This window comes from Squalius cephalus (genome assembly GCF_949319135.1).
Source record: "Squalius cephalus genome assembly, chromosome: 10".
NCBI lineage: Eukaryota > Metazoa > Chordata > Actinopteri > Cypriniformes > Leuciscidae > Squalius > Squalius cephalus.
In genome coordinates this window covers 18,412,436-18,436,441 of record NC_137131.1, presented here as the reverse complement: position 1 = coordinate 18,436,441, position 24,006 = coordinate 18,412,436, and the positions used below count along the sequence as shown (strand labels likewise).

General features: G+C 38.9%; 1 protein-coding gene across 2 annotated transcripts; it reads left to right on the top strand.

The window, feature by feature from the left end:
- The first annotated feature begins 4,176 nt into the window (after nt 1-4,176).
- dzip1l (DAZ interacting zinc finger protein 1-like) lies at nt 4,177-18,920 on the top strand. Of its 2 annotated transcripts, XM_079883629.1 has the most exons (16): nt 4,177-4,287; nt 8,111-8,662; nt 9,219-9,303; nt 9,474-9,598; nt 10,159-10,320; nt 10,515-10,643; nt 13,076-13,138; nt 13,222-13,368; nt 13,843-13,873; nt 13,983-14,042; nt 14,138-14,271; nt 14,545-14,734; nt 14,871-15,048; nt 15,178-15,389; nt 16,526-16,659; nt 18,713-18,920. In XM_079883629.1, exons 2-16 carry the CDS (start codon nt 8,165-8,167, stop codon nt 18,857-18,859), a joined length of 2,295 nt encoding a protein of 764 aa, XP_079739755.1. In that variant the 5' UTR covers nt 4,177-4,287; nt 8,111-8,164; the 3' UTR covers nt 18,860-18,920. The 2 variants fall into 2 exon arrangements, with proteins under 2 accessions (XP_079739755.1, XP_079739756.1); XM_079883630.1 differs by lacking the exon at nt 16,526-16,659 and having other exon boundaries at nt 18,713-18,788.
- Nucleotides 18,921-24,006: the final 5,086 nt, after the last annotated feature.

Below are 24,006 nucleotides of genomic sequence, written 5' to 3'. Positions count from 1 at the left end.
AACGCAACAAGTAACCTGTTTAAATAAAGGCTCATGTGCGTCCTCACATTGCTGACTGTAATATCAAGTTTTTTCTGAGTGAACTTTTCGAAATATAAAGGTAAGAATGACGGTCTCTTCTTCACTCTAATTGTTGTGTTTTCCATCACTGTTTGACATTTTTCCTACACAGAAACGACGTACTGTATGCAGGGCCGGTTCTAGACATTAGGAGGCCCTAGGCAAAATTCATGTTGGAGGCCCCCCCCCCCCCCCCCCCCCCCCAGTACATACAGTACAGTACAAACATAAGTTTGGACACATTACTATTTTTAATGTTTTTGAAAGAAGTCTCTTATGCTCATCAAGCCTGAATTTATTTGATCAAAAATACAGAAAAATAATATAGTGAAATATTATTAAAATTTAAAATAATGGTTTTCTATTTTACTATATATTTCTGTGATGCAAAGCTGAATTTAGTCATTCTGATTTATTATCAAATGTTAGAAATGGTGCTTAATATTTATTTTATAACCTGTGATACTTTTTTTCAGGATTTTTGATTATTAAAAAGTTGTTTTAAAAAAGTCTTCACTATCACTTTTTATATATTTAACACATCCTTGCTGAATATTCCTGTTTGTTTTTTCTGTATTTTTGATCAAATAAATGCAGGCTTGTAGAGCATAATAATAAACTTCTTTCAAAAAACATTAAAAATAGTAATGGGTCCAGACTTTTACCGGTACTGTATGTACATATTAATCAAACTTTATCTAAGGTAATCTCTTTTTTGTTTAATGAAGATGTTATTGTTGTTGTTATTTTGCTGTTTTATTCAATTTATTCACTGTTCTAGAATCCCACTTCAGTAAATGAGCATAAGTGCTTTTATATTGCATTGCTACTTTAAATATGCTATACACAAATCAAGTGGAAGAGAAAGACACGATCGCTACTGAGCAGAAAAAATGGATAAAGTGATATTATTGGCGTAATGGCAGGAATCTAATCATCAGCAGAATTTAGAAGATAGACCCATAGATATGAGATCCTTTATTTGAAACATTTAAAAATGTTGTAGTGTGTTGGCTTTTTAACTTAGAATACAGACGTCTTGTCTTTTAATTTTGTAGCTTTTTTACTAGTCAGCTCCCGACGCGATGTTATTCATTGTACGCGCAAATTCAAAGCGTCGCGTCTGGGCACGTTAATGACGCTCGCGCTCTTTTAAACTCGTAATAAAGCGGTGAATGATTTTTCCAGAAATGACGCTGATCTACAGTACAAGTTTATATTTAGAATACATTGCAATCACTCCAAAATAGATGACGACAACTCACACACCTGCATTTTGAGCTGTGCTTCTTTGTGTGCTTAGGCTTTTGCCTCGCAGCACCTGTGCGTTCGTTACACATACTTTCAGAAGCCGGCACCCGCTTTGTAACGGACACATTGGTTTAACTGCAGTAATGTAACTGTCTATGGTTAAGATAAACATCGTCACTATTTTTAGTTAATTAATAAATATTGAAATACATTGTAGATAGGCCATTTGTACATTAATAAAAAAATTTTTTTTTTTTTTTTTTGTCCCTCTGTCTGGGCCCCATCCCGCCAATCGGGCCCTAGGCACGTGCCTAGTTTGCCTTTGCGTTAATCCGGCTCTGACTGTATGAATGTGTTTAATATACATTGCACGGTGTTTCCATGACTGCCCAAAGCGCATGAATATAAGGCACGCAATTGGTTGTCGGTTGCTAAACATCTAGTTGTAACATTCTAACACCACATTGTTTCACACTGTACAAGTTTGTAAAATAAGTCGTATAAGGACTTTAACCCAAGGTTTAGTGTGTGTCAGGGTGTGATTGTTTTGTATACATTTTTTATATTTATTGTGTGCTAATAATCTTAATTTAACCCTTATTGGATGGGTTGGCTGTAGAACTGAATTGCCCCCTTGGGGACTAATAAAGATAAAGATATTTGAATCTTGAATCTTGAATGGAATGTGAAGCTTATGAATACCCAGGTTTAACTGTTAACCCTGTGTATAGTATGAGCAGTCTTAAATGTGAATAAAGATAACCCAGGATTCCGTTTACACAGGGTTTAGAATGACCCAGGGTATTTCAAGTGTGAAAAGCCCTATTGTGCACTGTTGGTGTGCCGCCAGGTACAGGGTTAGGAAACTGTTCTAATATAAGCGGGGTTGCACTCCTAATCGGGATGTACCGGGATGTAAACACACACATACAAAAGTCAGTTTGAAGAAGAATCCATGGGGGAGTCGAAGGAGGGAGGGGCCAGGGAGGAGACAAAAGTGGGTGTCCAGGGTGGAGCCAGGAGTCTGTCCGACTGAGGTGGAGCCAGTAGAGGAGGAGACCCAGGTGGAGCCGAAGAGACACAGAGACCGGAAGTCCATGGCGTATAGGCATAGTGACGACTGACCAAGGCGAAGCAGGAGGGACGAGTGAGTCCAGTGGATTTGTAAGGACGATGATCCCAGGTGGTCACTCACAGAGGCTGTCACCTCTCAGCTTTCCTCCAAGCCCTTATACTCCACGAGCACACCCACTGGGACGGACATTGCTGGACGTTGCCACTGTTGCTAGCTTTCGCACCTGATGTGCTCAGGCGTTGGCTCTGGTGTAGGCATCGCGGTAGGCTCAAGCTCCTGCCTGCGGTGGGCTCAGGCGTTGATGCAGGATCTAGTTGCAGCAGTTATATTTAATTACAAAAGAACCAAAATACAAAAAAAAAAAAAAAAAAAAATGCAAGAGAAATGGGAGAACAACAAGGATAAAGCAAACCTGTGATATCAATGAAGGCTACATAGAAACAAGAAACTACTAAAACCAGACTAGAAACACTACTTTTTTTCTGTAAAAACAACAGACCAGCGAGGCTGTTAGTACTGTGAGAACAGAGCTGTGCAAGTCAAGCACCTCATTAAACAGACAGTGAAGGATGAACTTGCTCAGAAGGGGCCAAAGCAGTCAGGCAGAGAGCAAGAATGGGATCTAAACAAGATTTGAATTGAGATTAATTGTTTTTCTATCTACAGGTGTTTATTGTAATTTTAAAGTGTTGTTTATATGTGTGTATATTCTATATTTGTATATGCTATATACATATAGCCCATGGTTCTCAACTCCAGTCCTCGGGACCCGTTGCTCTGCACATTTTGTATGTTTTTCTTATCTGACACACTCAGTTCAGTTCATGGAGTCTCTCTTAACGAGCTGATGATCTGATTCAGGTGTGTTAAATAAGGGAGACATACAAAATGTGCAGAGCAGTGGGTCCCGAGGACTGGAGTTGAGAACCACTGATATAGCCTATAGTTTTATTATTATGTAAAAATGTATTTATTTTATTTTATTTTATTTATTTATTTATTTTTTGGTTGGCCCATGCAGTTTAAACAATTACTGTGGGGACCACTGATCTATATAATGACATTTTGATAATCCTCTGCTTTCCCCACCACAATTATTAAAATAGAAATTAAATACCTTAGAATACTGTATGTTCTACTTATAGCCTATATGTTAAAATATATGTAGAAACAAAATTAGAGTTCATGTGTTTAACTCACTTTTAGCAGGAAACCTTGCCACGCATCTCAGACGTGCAACCTACTAATTTGTGGCGCCATCTTGTGTTCATTTACATTGTTGTGTGGCAGTTTCTGCATTATCGTTTCTAAAAGTTAAATAAAGTAACTGCATTTAAGATTATCGACAGATTAACATATTGTTATTTGACAAAAGCATACCAAATAACCGCTAGTATGCAGTAGACTGGAAGCACATTTCCCTTACTGGTGATCAGTCTAAGCTTGAAACATTTCTCTCTGCCCTCTCCTCTGCCACTTTATGTTCAAATTGTGAGGAAAAAAATATTACCCAACATTTATCCAATTGATTTTATATTAAACTCTGTTTAGATTGTTTACTTTCACAAAAAATTTACAATATAATATAATTCACAAGTTAATATAATATAATATAATATAATATAATATAATATAATATAATATAGATGAACTAACAAATCTCCTGAAAACTGCCTCTTTGCTTATCCTCAGTTTTGCACCTGAGGTCATGAGTCAGTAGTCTCCATGGCAACAGGACGCGCTTCTCTCTTAGCCCCGCCCATCAGCAACAGTTGCCAGCTGTTAACTTCTCCTTTCAATTTTTAGCTTGAAACTGCCATCATGAATTGCTCCGGTTTTCTTCTTTTACCTTATAAACAACTTATAAACTATTGTTGTGACCTTTTATAATAGAGACAAAGGTAAGTGTCTGAAATCTTTGCGCATTAACTATTACGGTTGTTAGTTACTTTTGTGTATAGTGTTTTTGCCGTTGTCAACCGTTGATCGCAGAAACTGTTTAAACTGTGTAAACACAGGTTACGTCGTTACACATTTATGTCGTTATATTACAATCGATTTATAGCGTTGTACTGTAATTAATAAGGCTACAGATCGGTCAATGACAAATAAGGACATCCGAGATGATTAGAGCAATCTTTTAAAAATGTTGTTTAAATCTCATGTCTCAGTTCTTAGAAACCCCATCACTGATCTATAATGATCAGCACTGATGTCCATGTTATAACTTAGACTAGTTACAACGTGTAAACCATGTTTTTTTAGATTAATGTTTAATGACTTTAAATATGTAATTAAGTAAAAAGTTATTATACTTTGTTTGTTCTTGGTTTGGATAGGCTAAACATTTTCCAAAACGTTTTTAAACATATTATTCATGGAAAACACACCCTCACTGGCCACTTTATTAGGTACACCTTGCCAACGTGTTGGACCCCCTTTTGCCTTCAGAACTGTCTTAATTCTTTGTGGCAAAGATATAACAAGGTGCTGGAAACATTCCTCAGAGATTCTGGTCCATATTGACATGATGGCATCACGCAGCAGATTTGTCGGCTCACATCCATGATTCGAAACTCCCATTCCACCGCATCCCAAAGTTGATCTATTGGATTGAGATTTGAGTAAAGTGAACTCATTGTCATGTTTTAGAAACCAGTTTGAGATGATCTGAGCTTTGTGACATGGTGCATTATCTTGCTGGAAGCAGCCATCAGAAGATGGTACACTGTGGTCATAAAGATATGGATATGGTCAGCAACAATACTCAGATAGGCTGTGGCATTTAAACAATGCTCAGTTGGTACTAAAGGATCCAAGGTGTGCCAAGACAATATCCCCACACCATTACACCACCAGCAGCGACCTGAACCGTTAATACATGGCAGGATGGAACCATGCTTTCATGTAGTTAAATGCCAAATTCTGACCCTACCATCTGAATGTTGCAGCAGAAATCGAGACTCATCAGACCAAGCAATGTTTTTCCAATCTTCTATTGTCCAATTTTGGTGAGCTTGTGTGAATTATAGCTTCAGTTTCCTGTTCTTAGCTGACAGGAGTAGCACCCGGTGTGATCTTCTGCTGCTGTAGCTCATCTGCTTCAAGGTTCGACGTGTTGTGCTTTCAGAGATGCTCTTCTGCAGATCTCGGTGGTTGTTTGAGTTACTGTTGCCTTTCTATCAGCTCAAATCACCTTGGCCATTCTCCTCTGACCTCTGGCATCAACAACTGCTGCTCACTGGATATTTTCTCTCTTTTTTTGACCATTCTCTGCAAACCCTAGAGATGGTTGTGTGTGAAAATCCCAGTTAATCAACAGTTTCTGAAATACTGGCACCAGCCTGTCTGGCACCAACAACCATGCCATGTTCAAAGTCACTTAAATCACCTTTCATACCCATTTTGATGCTCAATTTGAACTTTAGCAGAACATCTTGTCCATGTCTAAATGCATTGAGTTGCTGCCATGTGATTGGCTAATTAAATATTTGCATCAATGGGCAGTTGAACAGGTGTATCTAATACAAGTGGCCACTAATATATATATATATATATATATATATATATATATATATATATATATATATATATATATATATATATATATATATACTGTATATCATGATTTTATAAACATGTAGGCCTATGGTATTTATCGTGATTTTTGAGTCATGAATACCTTTAAGTTTACTTGGGGTTATATTTGACCTGAACAAAATGTTTCTATTTAATAAAAAGTTTAAAATATGTGACACAGTCATGACTCATGAGTAAGGGTTCCTCACTGTTGTTTGTTTTGGTCACATGACAATAAACTGCATCTTGGTTATGCCACACTGACATTGATCTGATTTTATATTTCCAAACCAAAATACTTGATTGCTTAGCCTATTTTTTTCTTTAAAATAAATAAAAATAAAATAGTATGCCAAACTACTTAAACCAGCATTTTCTTAAAAAAAGATTTTAATTTAGGAATTCAAGTTGATCATTTCTATCATGTTGATCATAGAAAAAAATGTGTATTCAAGTATTTTTTGGAATGAATTTCATTTGAATGCGTCTTTAAAAATGTGGCCTGATAAAGAGAAGGCTTCGTGTTTTAATAAAATATAATTGAAATTCTCTTTCAGTTTTTGATTATATCACATTATCATTATTTGATCCTTTAATTGCTATTAACAGAAGAGGATGCTGATTTTGGTGAATCAATCAATAAGACCCAGAGAAAAGTACTATATATTACTATTGATTGCCTGATGCTGCTGAGATCGTGCAGTTAGTTAAGAGTAAGACCAGTGATTTACAGGCGTGGCTGGTTGTCTAGAAACAGGGGAAGTGAAATACTATAAGCTGCTTATCAGAGGGGTTGTGTTTTGAGTTGCAGAGAGACGGTTTATTGTTGATATGTAAACTAAGAGGCATCAAACTCAGTTCAGACACTATGACACTGTTTCATAGGAGAGAGATGAACCCTTACCAAGAGCATTTTCAGGTAAACATCCGAACAGATTTGTATAAAGAAACAATATAGACTGTTTTTAAGAAATAGCCTAGGTGTTATTTCTCATACAATACTCACTTAATAGATCTATGTTTGGTTCTGTTGTTATGGCTGATGTAATTAATGTAGGCCTGCTATGCCAAGACTAATGTTTATCATATCTACTGCACAGAAAGGCAATGCATGTATTTCTCTCTTTCGCACACATATTTATATTTACAATTTTTATTGAAATCGCCAATGGCTTTAACAGTTGTCATAGAGATGGACTTGAACAATATGTTGTCTGCCATCTGCAGAAAAGTATTTCCTTCACTTGTTATAGCTAAAAGAGGGCATGTGCCTGTGCTTTTGTATATTATGAGAATAATATCTCTTTGAGACAGTGGTTCTAATTTGTGTTTTAGAATAGGAAAAAAAAAAAGAAAAACCTTTGCCCCTTCCTTTTAAAAATTACATATAATAAATAATAATGAGTAAAATGAATAATAAATAATAATACATTATCTGTTTTAAGCTTACTGAAAATGTAAACTGCATGTTCTCAGCGTTTCAATGTTTTGCCTTCATTTTTCTGTAAAGATTTCTACATTGCCGAATACGTAAAACATTTTAATAGTCAAAAATATTATTGTAAATGCCTCAAAGAAAAAAAAAAGAAAAAAAACAGGTGATACTTTGAAACAATGCAATAGCATTGTGTGATAAACAGCCTGAAATTTAAGATGTTTTTCAGTGAAAATCTCACCCTCTGCCATTTATACTAGTCAAATGTTGGTTTTTGATCGGATTTTTTATGTTTTTGAAAGAAGTCTCGTTCTCTCTCTTTTTAACTTAGATTTTTATTTGAATAGTGGAACACAGAAATACAAAAGAACTGAGCAGACAGATAGCCATGGTCATGTAAAATTTGTATGTCCTTCTTATGCAGTTATCTTCATGTTAGTGGTTACCTTCTCAATAGTCCAGAAAGAAAAAGAGACATATAAGAAAAGAAACTAAAAAGAAACAAGGCGGGTTAGAGAAAGAAGTATCTTATGCTCACCAAGACTGCGTTGTTTGCTAAAATAGTAATAGTTTTCCAGTTTAAAATAGTTGTTTTTCTAGTTTATTGTATTTTAAAATTTCATTTATTCCTTTGATTCCGATATGCTGATTTGGTTGTCATAGCTAATCTAGAAATACTCTTTGTTTTCTCTCTTTCTCTCCCCATCCAGCCTCTGGTTAGGAATCACCACATCGATTCATCTTTGTATCTCAAACCTTTCACCATGTTGGGCCAGTTCTCCCCTGCTGTCTCCCCCACACCACCCTGGAGCCCAGCACACCAACTTCAGCCCTTCCGCTTCCGCTCACGCACTGAGCCCATAGACTGGAGGCGTCTCTCCGCCCTTGACGTGGACCGTGTTGTGCAAGAGATAGATGTCAGAGTGCTTCAGGACTTCATTATGACCGTAACGTTCTGTGCCGTGGACGGCGAGCGGTGTCCAAGCTGCCGTGGGCCTGCTGACCCTTCTTTGATCAAGCTGCTTCGTATGTCTCAGCTGAGCACTGAGTACCTGCTGCACTGCCAGGACTTCCTGAGCGCTCAGCTGTCAGGACTGGAGGAGCGTCTGCAGGGGGCGCTCTCTCTGGTCCAGCGAGGAGAAGAACAACGAGCAGAACTCGAAAAAAATCTGCAGGAAGCCAAGCTGGAGAATCGACGGAGAAAGAAGTTGATCAGCACTCAACAGCTCCTCCTGCAGGCCAGTGCAAATAATTATCACAAGGTGGATTTCTTAAAAAGTTGTACACATAAAGAGCTTTCGAAAAGTCTTTTTAAAATGGTACACTCACATTCAGTACAGATCAAAAGTTTGGGGCTCATACGATTTTTTTTGTTACTTTGAAAGAAGTCTCTATGCTCACCAAGGATGCGTATATTTGATCAGCAATACAGCAAAAATAATAATATAAATTTTTTGAAATAACTGTTTTCTATTTTCATGTATTTTAAAATTTAATATATTCCTGTGATTATTATCAATGTTGAAAAAAGTTGTGCTACTTAATATATTTTATGGAAACTGAGATAATTTATTAGAATAATTAATATTAGACGGTTCAAAAGAACAGCATTTATTTGAAATAGAAATCTTTTGTAACATTGTCTTTATTGTCGTAGTACTGAGGCCAAACTTTAGAAAGGTAGTATATCTGTAGGCTAATAAACACTTTTTTTTTTTTTTTTTTTTACATTATATTAAGGCGAACTGCCTGTTTCGTGCTAGAGCCTAGTAATCATAAAACCAGTTCTAATGTTTTGATCCCTTTTCCTTGTGAAAGTGCCAGTTCTGTGAAAAATCATTTGTCAACTACTCCTACTTACAAGCACATGTTCAACGAAGACATCCTGAGGTCACAGATGCAGGTTGGTGAGAAAATGTGTGTCCACTCACTTTTCTAGCAAAGTTTCATAAAATTTCAGAGATAGGAAGCTAGCACTTTAATTTCACTTGATAAATATGTTTCTATGATGTGGAAAAATAAATAAAGAATATTTTGTCAACTCAGTATCACTTGCGCATGTGTGTTTCTCAGAGAGGCAGAAAAAGAAGAAAGTCGAACAGATGGAAGATGGGATAGAAGAACTGAAGGAGAAACTGAGAGTGACACAGTTGCAGCTACAGGCAGAGAGAGAAACGGACAATTTGAGGCGGCAGCATGTGAGTTTGTGTTTGAATCAAGATCCAGCATCACATATAGCTCTAAACCTCTTAAATAACCCTATTTCCTTCTACTGTATGTCTATTTCCAATGTTTGGTACTTGCTGAACATTGTAAGGTTTTTTTTTTTTTTTTTTTTTTACAGTTTAGCAGGCCTTATAGTACAGGAATAGTTCACCTAAAAATTTCCAAGCTGTTCTTTTCAATTACAACGAAAGTGGATGGGGACTTGCAAATTAGGATTTTGGGCTTTGAATAGCAATATCTGATTGGAATTTGCATTGTATTGTTTATCAAAATGTTTAATGGGGGAACTCAAAAGTTTTGTGAGCGAACCCTAAAGCACTGAAATATAATTTTTCCTCCAGGTAATATTGAGCGTCTAAAGGGATGGGAAGAAACACACAAACATTTTGTGAGCAAATGCTACGTTTCTTGCAAAAGTTGCATAAACAAAAGACAGTTCAAATCAGAGGCTAAAATCAGGCTTGGAAAATGCCTTTTATTTTAGATTATGACAATTTTTGATGTGTATATATATATAAATGTATTCTGCCAGGAACATGAAGAGCAGCAAAGGAGAGAACAGTCAGAGAAACAAGTGCTGGAGAGATGGAAAGAAGAGGAGAGAAGAAAATTTCAGCAGGAAATTGGAGAACTGAGACAATTGTTTCTCCAGGAATCAAAAGACATGGCAAGCAAGAGCTCATCCATAGAGGCTGTGAGTATACACAAGTTTAATAAAATGAACATTTTAAATTGTCACCAGTAGATGGAGACAGATCCTCTGCTATGTATTTCTACCAGCCATTCAATAGAGGAGCTATTGGAGGTAAGATGTTTTTGTATGATGGAAAAGTAGTTTAGTGTTGTTGTAATACTTTTCTATGTTATTTGTCATTGTTTCATCTATAGAAACTGCTGGTGTTGCAGAACAAAGAAGTAGGTCTATTTAACAATGTCAGTTTACAAGAAGAGATTGACCCTGAGAAAGAAATGAGAGAAAACAGAGAGAGAGAGCTGAAAGAGATAATGGCAAGGAAGGTAAGATTTCTCTCCTTGTTCATTGAGTCATGCATGAGTAATTAATACAATGCACTTTTAAAATGAATGGACATTATTATTCAATGTCCTTTAAACTGGCAAGGAAGGGATTATTCGTCTGCAAATACCTTAACAACTCTTAGGCAAGTATATATACCGTAATATATATATATATATATACATATACATATACATATATGTATGTATATAATGCCCTCACCAGCCACTTTATGAGGTACAACTAGTACCCTTTTGCCTTCAGAACTGCCTTAATTATTTGTTGCATAGATTCAACAAGGTGCTGAACTTGCACTTAAATCACAGTTCTTCCCCGTGCTGATGCTCAGTTTAAACTTCAGCAGATCGCTCCGGTTACTAACTTGACCTCTGTTCCCTGAGATAATGAGACATGCTTTGGGGGAAATCTTTTTTCTCAGAATTCTGAAGCCTGATTTGTTAACATTTGTGCAACTGCACAAACCTATGGCATTTCAGCTCGGCAAAATAAGCGGGGCCGACTGCCTATGTAAGTCGGTGCCGAATGGCAGTTTATCAGAATCTTTCAACTGATAAGCGTCAGCGTCGACTTGTGTGCAGCTGTATAGCATGACAGAGTACGCAATGCTCATTCCCGTTATCTCAGAGAACCGAGGTTACGTTAGTAACCGGAGCGTTCCCTTTCGAAACGGTCTATCACATTGCGTGAATCACACTTTGGGGAACGATATACCATGGCGCCGTGCTATAAGCACAGAACAGAAGCTGTCCTATGAGCCCAGAAGCATAGGCTAACTTGCGAGGCTCAAGCCACAAGGCTGGAGTCTCAACAAAGACAGTCCAAACCACTATTATGGGTGCAAGACAGTCAAGGCGGAAAAGATCGTACCTTGTTATAGTAGACATCCAGGTTATAAGACCAGCTGCCGCACAAATATCCCCAATGGAGACTCTGCTGGACCAAGCCCAGGAGCAGGCCATCCCCCTATTGGAGTGGGTCCTCATTCCAATGGGGCATTCAGGACAATCTCTGCTTCGTAACTGGCCTCTGAAGCACAAAATAGCTGCTCTGACTGCCGATACTGGCTAGAGCGCTCCACGTAAGTTCTGAGGGCCCGGACCAGGCAAAGTAAGTTAGCACCCTGCTCATCCTCTGAAGCAGGGAGAGAACGGAGTAGAGAGCACTTTAGGTACGTGTCCATGCCTGGGTTTGAGGACAACTTTAAGGTCGTTAGGCCCAAACTCCAAACAGGAAGCGCTCACTGAGAGTACCTGCATGTCGGCCACACACTTGACTGACACTAAAGCTAGCAGTAGGGCTCAAACAGAGGGCATTGAAGGGCCCTAAGGACTGTGGACAGGTCCTAGATCGGAACAATATGAGGGCAAGGCGGGTTAAGTCTCCTGGCTCCCCGCAAGAACTTGACGATCACACCAAATGTGTTTTTCAGGTTGAAAACGCGAGGCGCACAGCACTGCCCCGATCACACAGAACGAGCAGTGCGCTGCGATTTTTATGTTGCTAGGCAACCACTGAAACAGCTGTCCTGTCAGTCAAGTAAATGTCAAATCAGCCTTTTATTAATTTTATTTACTTTCTGTTAAAATTGTGGTAGTTACGGTTCGTGAGGTCGTTAAGCTCCTGGTAACCCGCGAGAGCACCACAAGTTTATCCTCCATCATCGCACTCTCCGGGCGTTCAAAGCAACTGTAGCTTTCATCACTACAACAGAAGGCCCGCCTCTCCATTCATTCGATTGGACAGTGGAAAAAAACGCGATGACATCGGCGCTGCAGGTGGTAACACGCGAGGTGCCTGGGGCGCATAGGAAAACATAGGTGCCTCTCAGTGCCTCAAAGTCATTTCTTCCTACAGACTGGCCTGCCACGAGAGTGTGATTCGCTGCGATGGCCGCCACGTATACTTTGAGCATGGAAGGGGATAGAAAAAACATCTATCGTGTGTCAATATGTGTAGTGAGTTGGTTCACTTGATTTTTGTTTAGCGCTTCAGAACTTCCGTTAAGGGTGGTTCCCTGGTTTTCATGGTGCATTGTGGGACTTTTTAGGGAGCGAACGTTTCAGTGCACTGTAACAATTTTGCGATTGAGACAGCCCTTAAAATGGCTGACTCTCTGATCAGTGCCCTGACTACTGAACTAGGGAGCTGATTGAGATGCATCCCATGTCTACATACCTAAATACATTGAGTTGCTGCCATGTGATTGGCCGATTAGATATTTGCGTTAACGAGCAGTTGAACAGGTGTACCTAATCAAGTAACTATATATTTGATTGTATCGTTATAAAAGGTAAAATTTATAAATATATGAGACTTTTCAGTCCACATAGTGCTTGCATTTTTAAATATTTACTCTGTATTTTTTTATATTTAATTATTCATGTTCCATTTTTGTTTTATTTTTTTCATTCAGAAAAGTGAATGGAAGAAGAAATACCAGGAAGCACAGAGCAGACATCAGCAGAAGCAAGAGGAGGCAAGTCTTTCTGGTATTGCACTGTCTTGGCAACATTTTGGAATCATCTCATCACGTCTGTGATTTGTATGTGTATGTCACAGCTGAAGAGAGAGAATGCCAGGCTTCTGGAGGCCTTGTCTGTAGAGAAAAACTCTGGCTCCAGTTTGAAGAAACTTCAGCAGCAGGTTGTCTCTCTCTCTTCTCAGTTGAGCCAGAAGGACAGACTCATCAAATCTCTGGAGGATAAGGTTGGTTATTTACTTCACAATCACAAACAGTGGAAGAAAGTGAGCAATAATTTCATGCAATTGTCACAGAAATAGTTTCCTTAAAGGTAAAGTTCCACTTGAGGCACCAAACATAATTGCAAAAATAATGTTTCCAGATTCCAAAGGTTTCCCCAAACTGACCTACTAGCCCTCCTGCTTCACATCTCAAGTTTATTGCAGTTTATTGCAAACAGTTTATTGCAGGCCATCCTGTAAAACGAAGCATCACAGTGCTTACACTTAGGACAACCTTCAAACTTATCTCATATTAACCTGTGATATTATTTTAAAGGTATTTTAAGGATTTTCACATTAAAAAATTACACACTTTACCTTTAACTATATTAATGAATAATTAGATTATTAAAGTGATTGTAGTTATTGTAAAATTATCTGCTGATGTCTTGATTCTTAAACACTAATTATCTTTCTAATTGATGCTTTATCGCACAGATTAAAAAACGGTCGGTCATTCCAGTCTCAGGTAATGAATTATATCTATGTGGACTTACTCATTGCTTGATTAAATAAAATATTGTTGCTTTGAATTAAGTTTAATCTGGTTTGGCCCATTTTTCTATCTCATTTGGTAGTTCCAGTGGTTTCTCAGAATGCCCAAGATTCTCCTGAGGAGCTAGAGGAGGAAGTGGAGAGTATGTGGTTCAGTTGTTTCTAACTACAGTATACTGTATGCATACACCAATCATGCCATTATGTATTTAAAGCACACTTGTGCATGCACCTCCAGGCCTGGATGATTCAGATGAACCCCAGTGGAAGGTTCTAAAGTTACACAAAGGAAAGCCAGAGCTGATGAGAGAGTGTAGACCCATTCTAGAAGAATCACTGGAGGAAAAACTGGAGAATATGGGACTGCGGAAGGTAGAACACATTGCAGACACACATATTTACATTTGACATGTGGCAAAATGGAGTGAAAATTGTAAATAGAACAGATTTTTTTGGGAAATACATGATTTAATTCTGCAAACTGTAAGATTGATAGTCTTATTCTGACATACAAACCGAATAATAAAGTAAAGAACTTGTTTGTTGCGAGTTTTCTGACAAAAAAAAGTTGAACACATGAAAACACATGAATATTATGTAATTCAAAAACATTGCTTAGTGGTTAAAGTGATTATGTTTTGGCAGGGTACCAAGGGCATCTCTAAGCAAACATTTAAGAGTCTGAGTGTTCTGTTGACTGGTCAGCGGCAGCAGAGATATAGACAGCAGCCAAACCTTCAAAACCATAGAGACAACTTGGTACATGAGGTCACCAGGCGAGTGAAAAGCCTACAGAAGAGCCAGGGGCAATTAACACCCAGCACTTCGAAACAGAGTGAGCAGAAGTGTTATTTATCATGCCACCACACTACCCATATTCATACATCTTGCTTATCTTCTTTCATATCATGTTCTATTTGATTGCTACTCATCTGAACCAAGATCAGTCAATCTTCTATATTTGTTTTTAGGGGGAAAGAGAAATTCAACCCCAGTGAAGGAAAAAAGGCTCCGATCTAGTGAGGGCTCAAAGCCGTCCATTCAGAAAGCCAAGAGACTACAGCCAAAAGCACTTATTCCAACACCCTCCCCACGCTCCAATGCACCTCCTCAGATTCAGACTGCAAAAACACAGCAAAAAAAGAACAGGTATACTTTTTCGTACAATTGGAAAACGTTCAGACTACTCAGGGACAAATGAAAATTAAAACATGAAATAGATTGTGAAAGGCCAAGCAGCTTAATATCAGTCTTTAATGAGTATGTTTCTCTCTTCAGCACACCACCTTTCAGTTCAGATGAGGATGAGACAGTTGAGGACAGTGCCTATGTTACCAGCTCACGGGCCAAGCCTTCCACCTCTGTCCGCCTTGTTCAATCAGGATCACTGATGAACCCAACAGCTGAGCCTGATTGGACAGATAGTGAGCTGTCAGAGACTGCAGACACACCCAAACTCCTCAGAACTCCCAATCCACCCAATCCACATGGTGAGCAAATACCAAATTCCTATACATATTTTATTTATTTTAATCACAACAAGACCATTTGGAACTAGTCTAAATATTTAATATATTTAATATATATAAATGATGTATATGATCACCGCTCCCTGACATGTATGTGCAAATCATTTAGCTAAAATAGAGTTCTGCAGTGATGTATTTTTGTAGGCCAACCTGGAAGTTAGCGTCACCCTGGTTCCCTTGAAAAAAAAAAAAAAAAACTATAGGAAATTTCTAATGGCTTTTGGATTATTGCAGAAAAAAGACCTGTGACCAACAAAAGTTTGATTCTTGCACATTCATGATAATCTTCACAAATTAACACAACTTTTGTTTTAATTTTGAAGCCTAAATACAATCGGCAGAAGTAAAAAGCTAAATGTAGGCTGTAAACAAAGTACATCACGGTCGCATGACTTCAGCGTCACCACCATTAAGCTCTTTTAGCCTGACTACGTCAGACTTCGTACTTCCGCTCAATTTCATTTCGCTTCTGTACTCAGTCTGAGATAGCGACTGTTTTCCCCGTTTTCCTCCGGCCTGAAAACAGCCGGCCAATCAACGAACAGAGGGCGGGCTGAGAGCCTTGACGTAGACGCTGATTATACCGTGGATGTGTAGATTTACTTCACATAATCTGCAAAAGTCGTTCACAGCCATGTTCACTCCGGTATTTCGCTCGATGGTTTTGGTTTCCCAAATTATTATTTTATTTTGTAAAATAAAAACGTTAAAATTTATTGAGTTTGTATTAACCACGGACCTTATTTCAGGCATTTAACCAAAAACTCGTTCAAAAAACCTATTGCCTTCAGGATGATGGAACCGAAAGTGCTAAAATGCTAGCTCGCTTTTTGGGTTTTGGCTTACAAAAATGTATCATCATTGCAACACTCTATAACAAAAGAATAGACTGATTTTTTTAAATGCCACCTATAGAAATTTGTATTTAAATTATATATTTTATCATATTTAATAAACTTTTGTGGACCAGGGTGAAATTTCTTGTCATTCTGTCATTCCAATGACATGTCCTGTGGGATGTGGAGAATTCAGTTTAATCAAAGTTTAGTCTTACATTACAGTATTAGTCAGTTAACATGAATGGTTTATGATTGCAGGTTCTGTTGTCCAAACACTGACAAGAAGTTTGGAAAGACAGCTAAGCACACCAGTCAAAAAGCCTGTAGGCGGGACTAGAGTTCTGCCACCATCCAGCCCCTCCCCTCGCCCTGCCATTGTAAAACAGAGAGCGGTAAAAAAAAAAAAAGCTTACACATACAGTAAGCTATTTCCATACCTATTGAAATCTTGCAGCAGAAATATAATTTGTTTTTGAACATTGGATCTCATTCACTAAGCATGCATACGCACAAATTTGTGCGTGAATTCTGCTTACCAATGTTTTCATGAACAAATCATGATCCATCAATAACTTCCATTCTAAAGTTTATTCTAAATTTGCAAAAAATGTAAGAAAAACTGAAATCACTCATACGCAAAAATCAAATAAATATTGGTGGCCTTATAAACATGTTAAGATGAAATTTTAAACAGAGATATAGATATTAAAGGGATACTTCACCTCTGGGAAGATGAATGTGTATTTAAAATAGGTCATTTAAGTAGAAGAAATGTGAAGAAATTTTTGAATTTGGAGCTTTCTAGACTGAGAAAAGCCAGAAAATGTATTTTTGGCTTATGTGGATGAAAGACAACAACTCCCAGAATGCACTTGCTTCGCTGCCTTAGGAGGCCACGCCTACCGGTAAGGGAGCGCAGTTGAAAACAAACAACAAGACTAGCCTACGTGATGAGTTTGCCAGGGATTTAGAGATCGCCCAAAATGTCCGGGATTCGGCTTTTGCGTTCTACAGTCGCCATTCATCATGTTTACTGTGGCGAGCAGGACGAGGCTGACGGCCGCGGGAGAACGGCGCGAGGCCGGTGGCGTCATAGCTAAGACGCGCCGGGTCTCGCATCTCTCACGGAGGAGCGGGAATTTTCTTAGCAATGGTAAAACGCACATCAACCGATCACTTGTTTAGCGTTCATGTAAACGCTACATTCAGATTCACCAATCGGAATGAATTCAGTTAGATTGAAACAAAAGGTGAGCTGCATGTAAACAGTGAATGGGGACCGCAGAACGCAAAAGCTGAATCCCGGACATTTTGAACGATCTCGCCCGCCGGACAAGTCCGGGAAAAGGAGGATGGTAACCCCTACTTGCTCAGCTTTCTCCTACTATTCAGCTTTCTCCACAGAACAAGAGCCTGCAAGCTTAGCTTCCAAAGAAAGACGGCTGACACTGTGTACATTCTGTGAGTGAGATCCAACCCTCTATGGGCGGGCTGAAAACATGCGGAACAACGCCATCTACTGGCTGTAGTCTTTAGCCTCTGGCCAGAAAATCCTCCGATGACGCAAAATGACGATTTTTGCGTCATCGGAGGATTTTTTCCAGACAAAAAATACATAAATCTCTTGTCTCAGGGGGATATGAGGGTGGAAAGCACGGTAATTTGAAAATACTACAGGTTTTCTACTAATACAAAGCTTAATGCTAAATCCTGAAGTATCCCTTTAAATATATTTCATCACATATATACTTACTGTTAACCGGCCCTACTCGACCAACTTCAAGCCGAATTCGAACCGGGGTCTCCGGTGTGGGAGGCGGGTGCGCCACAAGGCTGTGCCTCTTGAGGCCAGGGGAATGAGGTTTACACGCATCGCACAGGGTTTTTCTGGCCGATTTAACATGTAGAATCAGCGTCGGGCCGTCGGTGAGAGAGAGAACTCTGATTGGCTGTTCAGTTTAGCGAACGAGTCGGTGCATGATAATAAGAGCAAAAATGATGAAATCAAGCAAAGAAATCATGACGGCAAAGACAGAAGGCTGTTCTAATTTTACGTCATCTTACCTGAGCATTCCACTGCGCAAATATTTTCATAATAACATGAGCTGAGTGGAGTAAAGGACATGATCAGCATGATTGATATTCAAAACGGTAAGCAAGCGCTGCTTTGTTTATGGTTTGTATACCTGCAGTCTTAGTTTTGCCTTTTTCAAATGAAGAATGAAGATGAATATATCTGCTTAAATAGACAGTTAAGTGAGGTTTACACGCACAGCTCTTACTTGACTTCGTCCGTTACATAAGCATGTGTTTTGAATAAGGCATACAATTTTCGTGAGAAGTTCAAATGTGTATATAAATACAAAGTGTATGCAATTACTAGTGAATGAGACCCATTGCCTTTAGTATTGGATTGAATGGCTTTGTATTATACCTGTCTTCTAGCTGTCTGATGAAGATAGTGATTTCGAGCTGTCCTCCATAGAAGAGCTCACAGCAAACCGTGCAGGAGTACGCAAAAGCTCAGAGGTCGGCGGAACCTCGGGCACCAGTGCATGGAGTTCTGCGGCCAGTAGACCAGGAGCGTGGTGATGATGTGTGAAGTGACCTGTCAAATAAATGCAGACTCGTATATCATTTACAAGCGCATTTACTATTATTATTATTATTTTTAAATCATTATCATTAGTGTACCCTCAAATTGTAGCCAAAAATATCAGCCATTATTTGTTTGTGTGCTGTAGTATAACCTTCAGACACTTTGTTTTTATAAACTGTGCACTTGATAGTGACAAACGTAGTCCAAGACACATTTAATTTTTAGCAGCCAAGCAGGAAGTAGTACAAATTTTCAATTAGCTTTTTATATACAGTAAACTACCATTGGGTTTCAAAACTTTTTTTCAAATACCTTCAATAAATATATGGTTGCTGTATTGGTGAAAATGAAACCATTACTCATGACCATATGAAACATAATTTAAACAAAATCAGGTTAATAAATATCTGAAGGCCCATTCACACCAAGAATGGTAACTATAACTTTCTGTTTATTATAAGTGTGCTACAGTTATGTTGTCTGCCGCTTTAAATGCTTGTTCTCTTTAAAGTCAGGTGGATTCTGATTGGCTGTCAATTTGTTTTTAGCTCATAAAAAAAGCATTCTGAAAGTGATTCCAACTATATAATTCTTCATCTTTCATATTTTAAAGCAAGGCATGATCATAATAAGTATGCTTATAGCCGTAGAAGTAACAATGCAAAGTAAAACAGTAGCTAATGAGAAAATATTTCAAAGTAATGTTTGCCATGTGTGGTGAAGGTGAAACACTATAGTTTGCAATGAGTGAGGTGGCTTTAAGTCCTGGCCAAATAAGCGACCATGCAGGCTACAGTTGCCGCAATAGCCTGGCTGCATGTTCTTATCTCTCGGGCAACAGAGTTGGGTTCCTTGCCATTCTTATCAGCACACATTCATCTCAGAATGAGATTAAATGTTGAATCGCACCCCTCTCCGTTTCTCACCCGGCAACGCACAACCTGCCTTCCTACCCGCTCTTTCAGCAGCGGCCTGGCGATTGTTTGTCCTATTTTACACCGTGACCTAGAATGGCTTGCATCCTCATAAAGAGACATAAAGGTTTCTGGCCTTTAAATTCTGTCTGTGCCTCTGAGCTCTGATAGCCTGAGCTGCTGCAATTATTGTGGGCCCTCCATTAGCGAAGTCTCGGAGAAAAGAACCCAAGCCGTGCAGTGTTGGCGAAGATGAAAGACTCTCCAGGGAAAATGGTGACAAATAGGGTGCCATTTACAGCCTTTTACCCATGGTTACCTGGCTTACTTCCTCTGTAACTCTTCTTCACTATCCACTAGATTGATGCCTAGTTGCTATTACAGCTCAGCTGTCACTAGAGGGCGCAGAGTGTACAGAATAAGCGGCTTGTATCGCAGCAGGAAACAAATTTGCAGAGCACTTGATAAGAGTGTTTCTTTTCATTCTCTTTTCATTCTCCGAAGCCCCAAGCGGAAACAGTTTGTTTGTACTTCTCAACAGGCCTTGAGGATTTCACACTGAATGTGGGCCAGTCAAGAAGAGGACAATTAGGATTTTTACCCACATTTCACACTTGAAATAAGTGTTGAAACAGTCAATCCATAGTTCCTCACAATCTTCTGTGTCCTTGTTCTTTATCTTCTGTCCATCCCGAAGCTCCATAATGCCAGTGCTGCCGCTTTCAGCTGACAGACAGAGGATTTCAAATCCTCCAAGATGAATGCCCGGGGGCCCGGCTTCAATGAGCAGCATCCACTAATACGCAACACCAAGCAGACGAAACAACATCCAGCACGGCTCTCGCGGAAAGACCGGGAAATGGCAAATTCAAGTGACATTGAAATAGTTTTTTGTTCTAAAACAGAGGAAACACAGATGCTAGTAACTGACATGGTCCCATCGGTGCTGGGAACGGCAGGCTTAAGTTCTCCACACTGGTGGAAAATAAAGACATTTTCTCTATTACCGATAGCCGCATTTAATGTGTTGACCCCCGGGTCAGAGTCTCGCGGATAGTGAGGTCACAGGGTGAATTTATTTAAGCTGTGTGGATTTTCATCTTTACAATAGGAAACGTAAACTCACTCAAGAGATCGGCAATTGGATTTTATTGTCCAAATAACTTGCAAACACACTCATAAGTGCGGTCTGGAGCTGCTCTCCGTCACGCACGAATGAAGAATCACTTGACAACACACTGAGTTGAGGGTGGAGATTCCTCCAGGAAAGCAGAGGTCCCCTGAAATTGAAGGATGGGCACAAACTTTTGCTGATTCCAGAGCAATTAACCAATCAGGTCTGGCAATATGGTGTGACAGAGTGAGCACATCACGGGCCGCTGCGACTCACATCCGTTATGCATTGAGACTGGCCAGATCTAAATTAGAGAGCCAATTAACTCTGCTAATAGCCCTCTCCAATTTAATCTGGGAGACAATGGGGGATTGAAGACGATGCTTTATTAAAGACGGGAGCTCACACAATATCCTTTTTCTGCTACGATTCGGAGGGCCTCCACTCACTGCCTTGTTTTTGCTTCAATTAGCCCACCGCCTCCCATGATTAAGTGCCTATAATTATTTTTCAATTAAGGCTTTGATCTGCAGTGTACTGTATACAGCTTCTTGGCACGACAGGAAGAATGAGGATGAGACAGTGAATTTGTTCCCTTTCTGTTTCCTGTTGATGGGGGTGTGGGAGAGATTATGTTTGCAGCGAGGAGGACCCTCTGGGATGGACACTTCCTCTACGCAAAAGCTGATGAAAGCGCAGCTCGGATTTATGATGGGCTTTAAAGTTGGCGTTTCCTGAAATTTCCAGGTTTGAGTTTGTTCAGGAATATGAATCATGCTAATAAGAGGATGTAGCTTGGTGGTATAGCGCACATGGCGCGCAAATTGCAGGTCCTGGTTCAATCCCTGGCATCTCCATCACAATACTCACAACTTCTAGTAAATTGGACTATCCCGATTAGCAACTAATCCTGAATACCCAGCACTTGCAAACTGCAGCAGTGAAGGTGATGTAACTCACTGGAAAGGTTGATGCTTTGAACTTTAAATCGCTTTGGGTAAATTTTGTGTTAAATGACAAGTGACCAATAAGTGTGTGAGGATTTTGGACCAATGAAAAATAGCTTCTGGTCTCTGAAAAATTAAAGATGCAAAAATCTTAAGAAAAATCTTGTGAACATGCAATGTGATTTATATGTTATTTGCACAAATGTGTTACTTGGATATAGTGCATATAATCATGTTATCATTTCCTTTATACATTTATATAGGCTATCTTTCTTTTGCCATATAATTGATGAGGTATGATTTTTGCCATGTACAATGTACAAAAATATCATGTCTCCCAAACAATATTAAGCATCATGTGTTAAAATAATTTTATATTTAAAATTTTTACTTAAGTACATGTTGACTACTACATTTAAGGAACAAAAATATACTACTATATAGTACTAATATACTACTAGTTGGTTTCAAATGCCTGATGAGACAATGCAATAAAGTGTTCAGTTCTAAACACAAGAAACCAAGACAATTTGTGGTCTTGATTGTTGGGTTTATGCATCTATATAAAAACACTGGACAGTGTTAGTTTTATGCAACAGTGCTCTTTACCAGTTTCACACAAAAAAATACATTATAAAATATTAGAACCCCCACACTTCATTGAAATGCAAACACATTGAAATCAATACACATCTGTAATCTAAAAAAAAAAAAAAAAACATCTTTCCCAACACTTTAGTGACTTAATCACATATTTATAAAAAATGATTTTGTTGCTACCTGTCTCAACAGTCCTCCACTGAATTCTCTTTAAACTGGGTCAAAGCGTTTTGAGCTTGTCCACTTCCAGAGGTAGTCGAAAACACATCAGACTGGATTGCTTTCGTAGTGTAGATGCTCATGTGGTCCAATGCCTTCGAACAGCCACAAAAGACCGCCTTCTGCCTTAATGCGTAAACATTATGGGAAGCACGCTAGCCAGACGCGATTTAAAATTTGTCGGCTAAAGACGAAAAACTTACCAAGCACAATGTTCTGTCACCATTCCTGATTTCTAACCCGCACTCACTGCGTTTGGCTTGGTCTTGCGGCTGTCAGATCAGAAACAAAAGTCCGTTTGTTTTTCTGTCGTCTTCGGTTGCATTCAGATATTAATTGCGTGAGCTTATTTTTCCATTAAATCAAAAGATCTGGGGCCGGTTTCACAAAGCTATTAGACCGGTCTATAGTGTTAGACAAGTCTAAAATTTGCTCATAGACTAGTCTAAAGCAAGTTAGACTGTTTCACAAAAATAAAGACTGACTTAATTTAGACCAAAAAAATTAGACACCTTACCCCCAGGCTAACTTCGGTCTAAGACTCTGTTACCTTGGCAACCAGCTGTAACAATCAGTTACATTACAAACAGCCAAAAGAAAAGGGAAAATGGCTCATAATTTAAACATTTCTTCTTGTTACTACATTCTCCGCTAAATTTCCCAAGTAAAATGTCATTGTAACTGTTATACTCCTCCAACAAACACATATTTTCCGCTGGGGTAAACTGCACTGAGCGGTTGAATGTGCTTACTCGATCCGCCATGTTTTTTTGTTTTGAAAAGTGTCTTATTTTACCCAGAATGCATTGCAGTGTAGTCCTACTTAAGATAATCAGAGTCTTAAGTGCTTTGTGCAACGGTCTGATTTAGATGTCTATCTGAAGTCTGACTATCTACTATATCTAAGCCATAGTCAAAGTCTATCTTTGTGAAACCGCCCCCTGAATAAGCTCATATATTTACCCTCCCCTCGTAGAAATCAGGAAAAAAGTGGTTGAAAGTAGACAAAAGAGACGGATTAAAACACGGCCCCTGGGCCAAATTTACTAACAGCTTGCGCCATCGCAACCTACTGTCAGCATTTACTAAAAACACTCAGTGAAAAATTAGCGCTGAAAAGGCGTAAACACGTGAATCCACGATGGTTTCCCTTTCAGGTGCAAAATTTATGGGAGGAATGTGTTTAAATGAATCACGCAAGGTGATTTAAGGTTTGCGCTCGTCAGTGTATTGGTGTTTGCGCCATTATTTACCGCCCAAAAAAAGCACGTCTTAAATACCAGACACTAGACACTACCTGGTAGATTGCGTTGGTCATAATGGAAATGAGCTGACGGAGTCTGTGT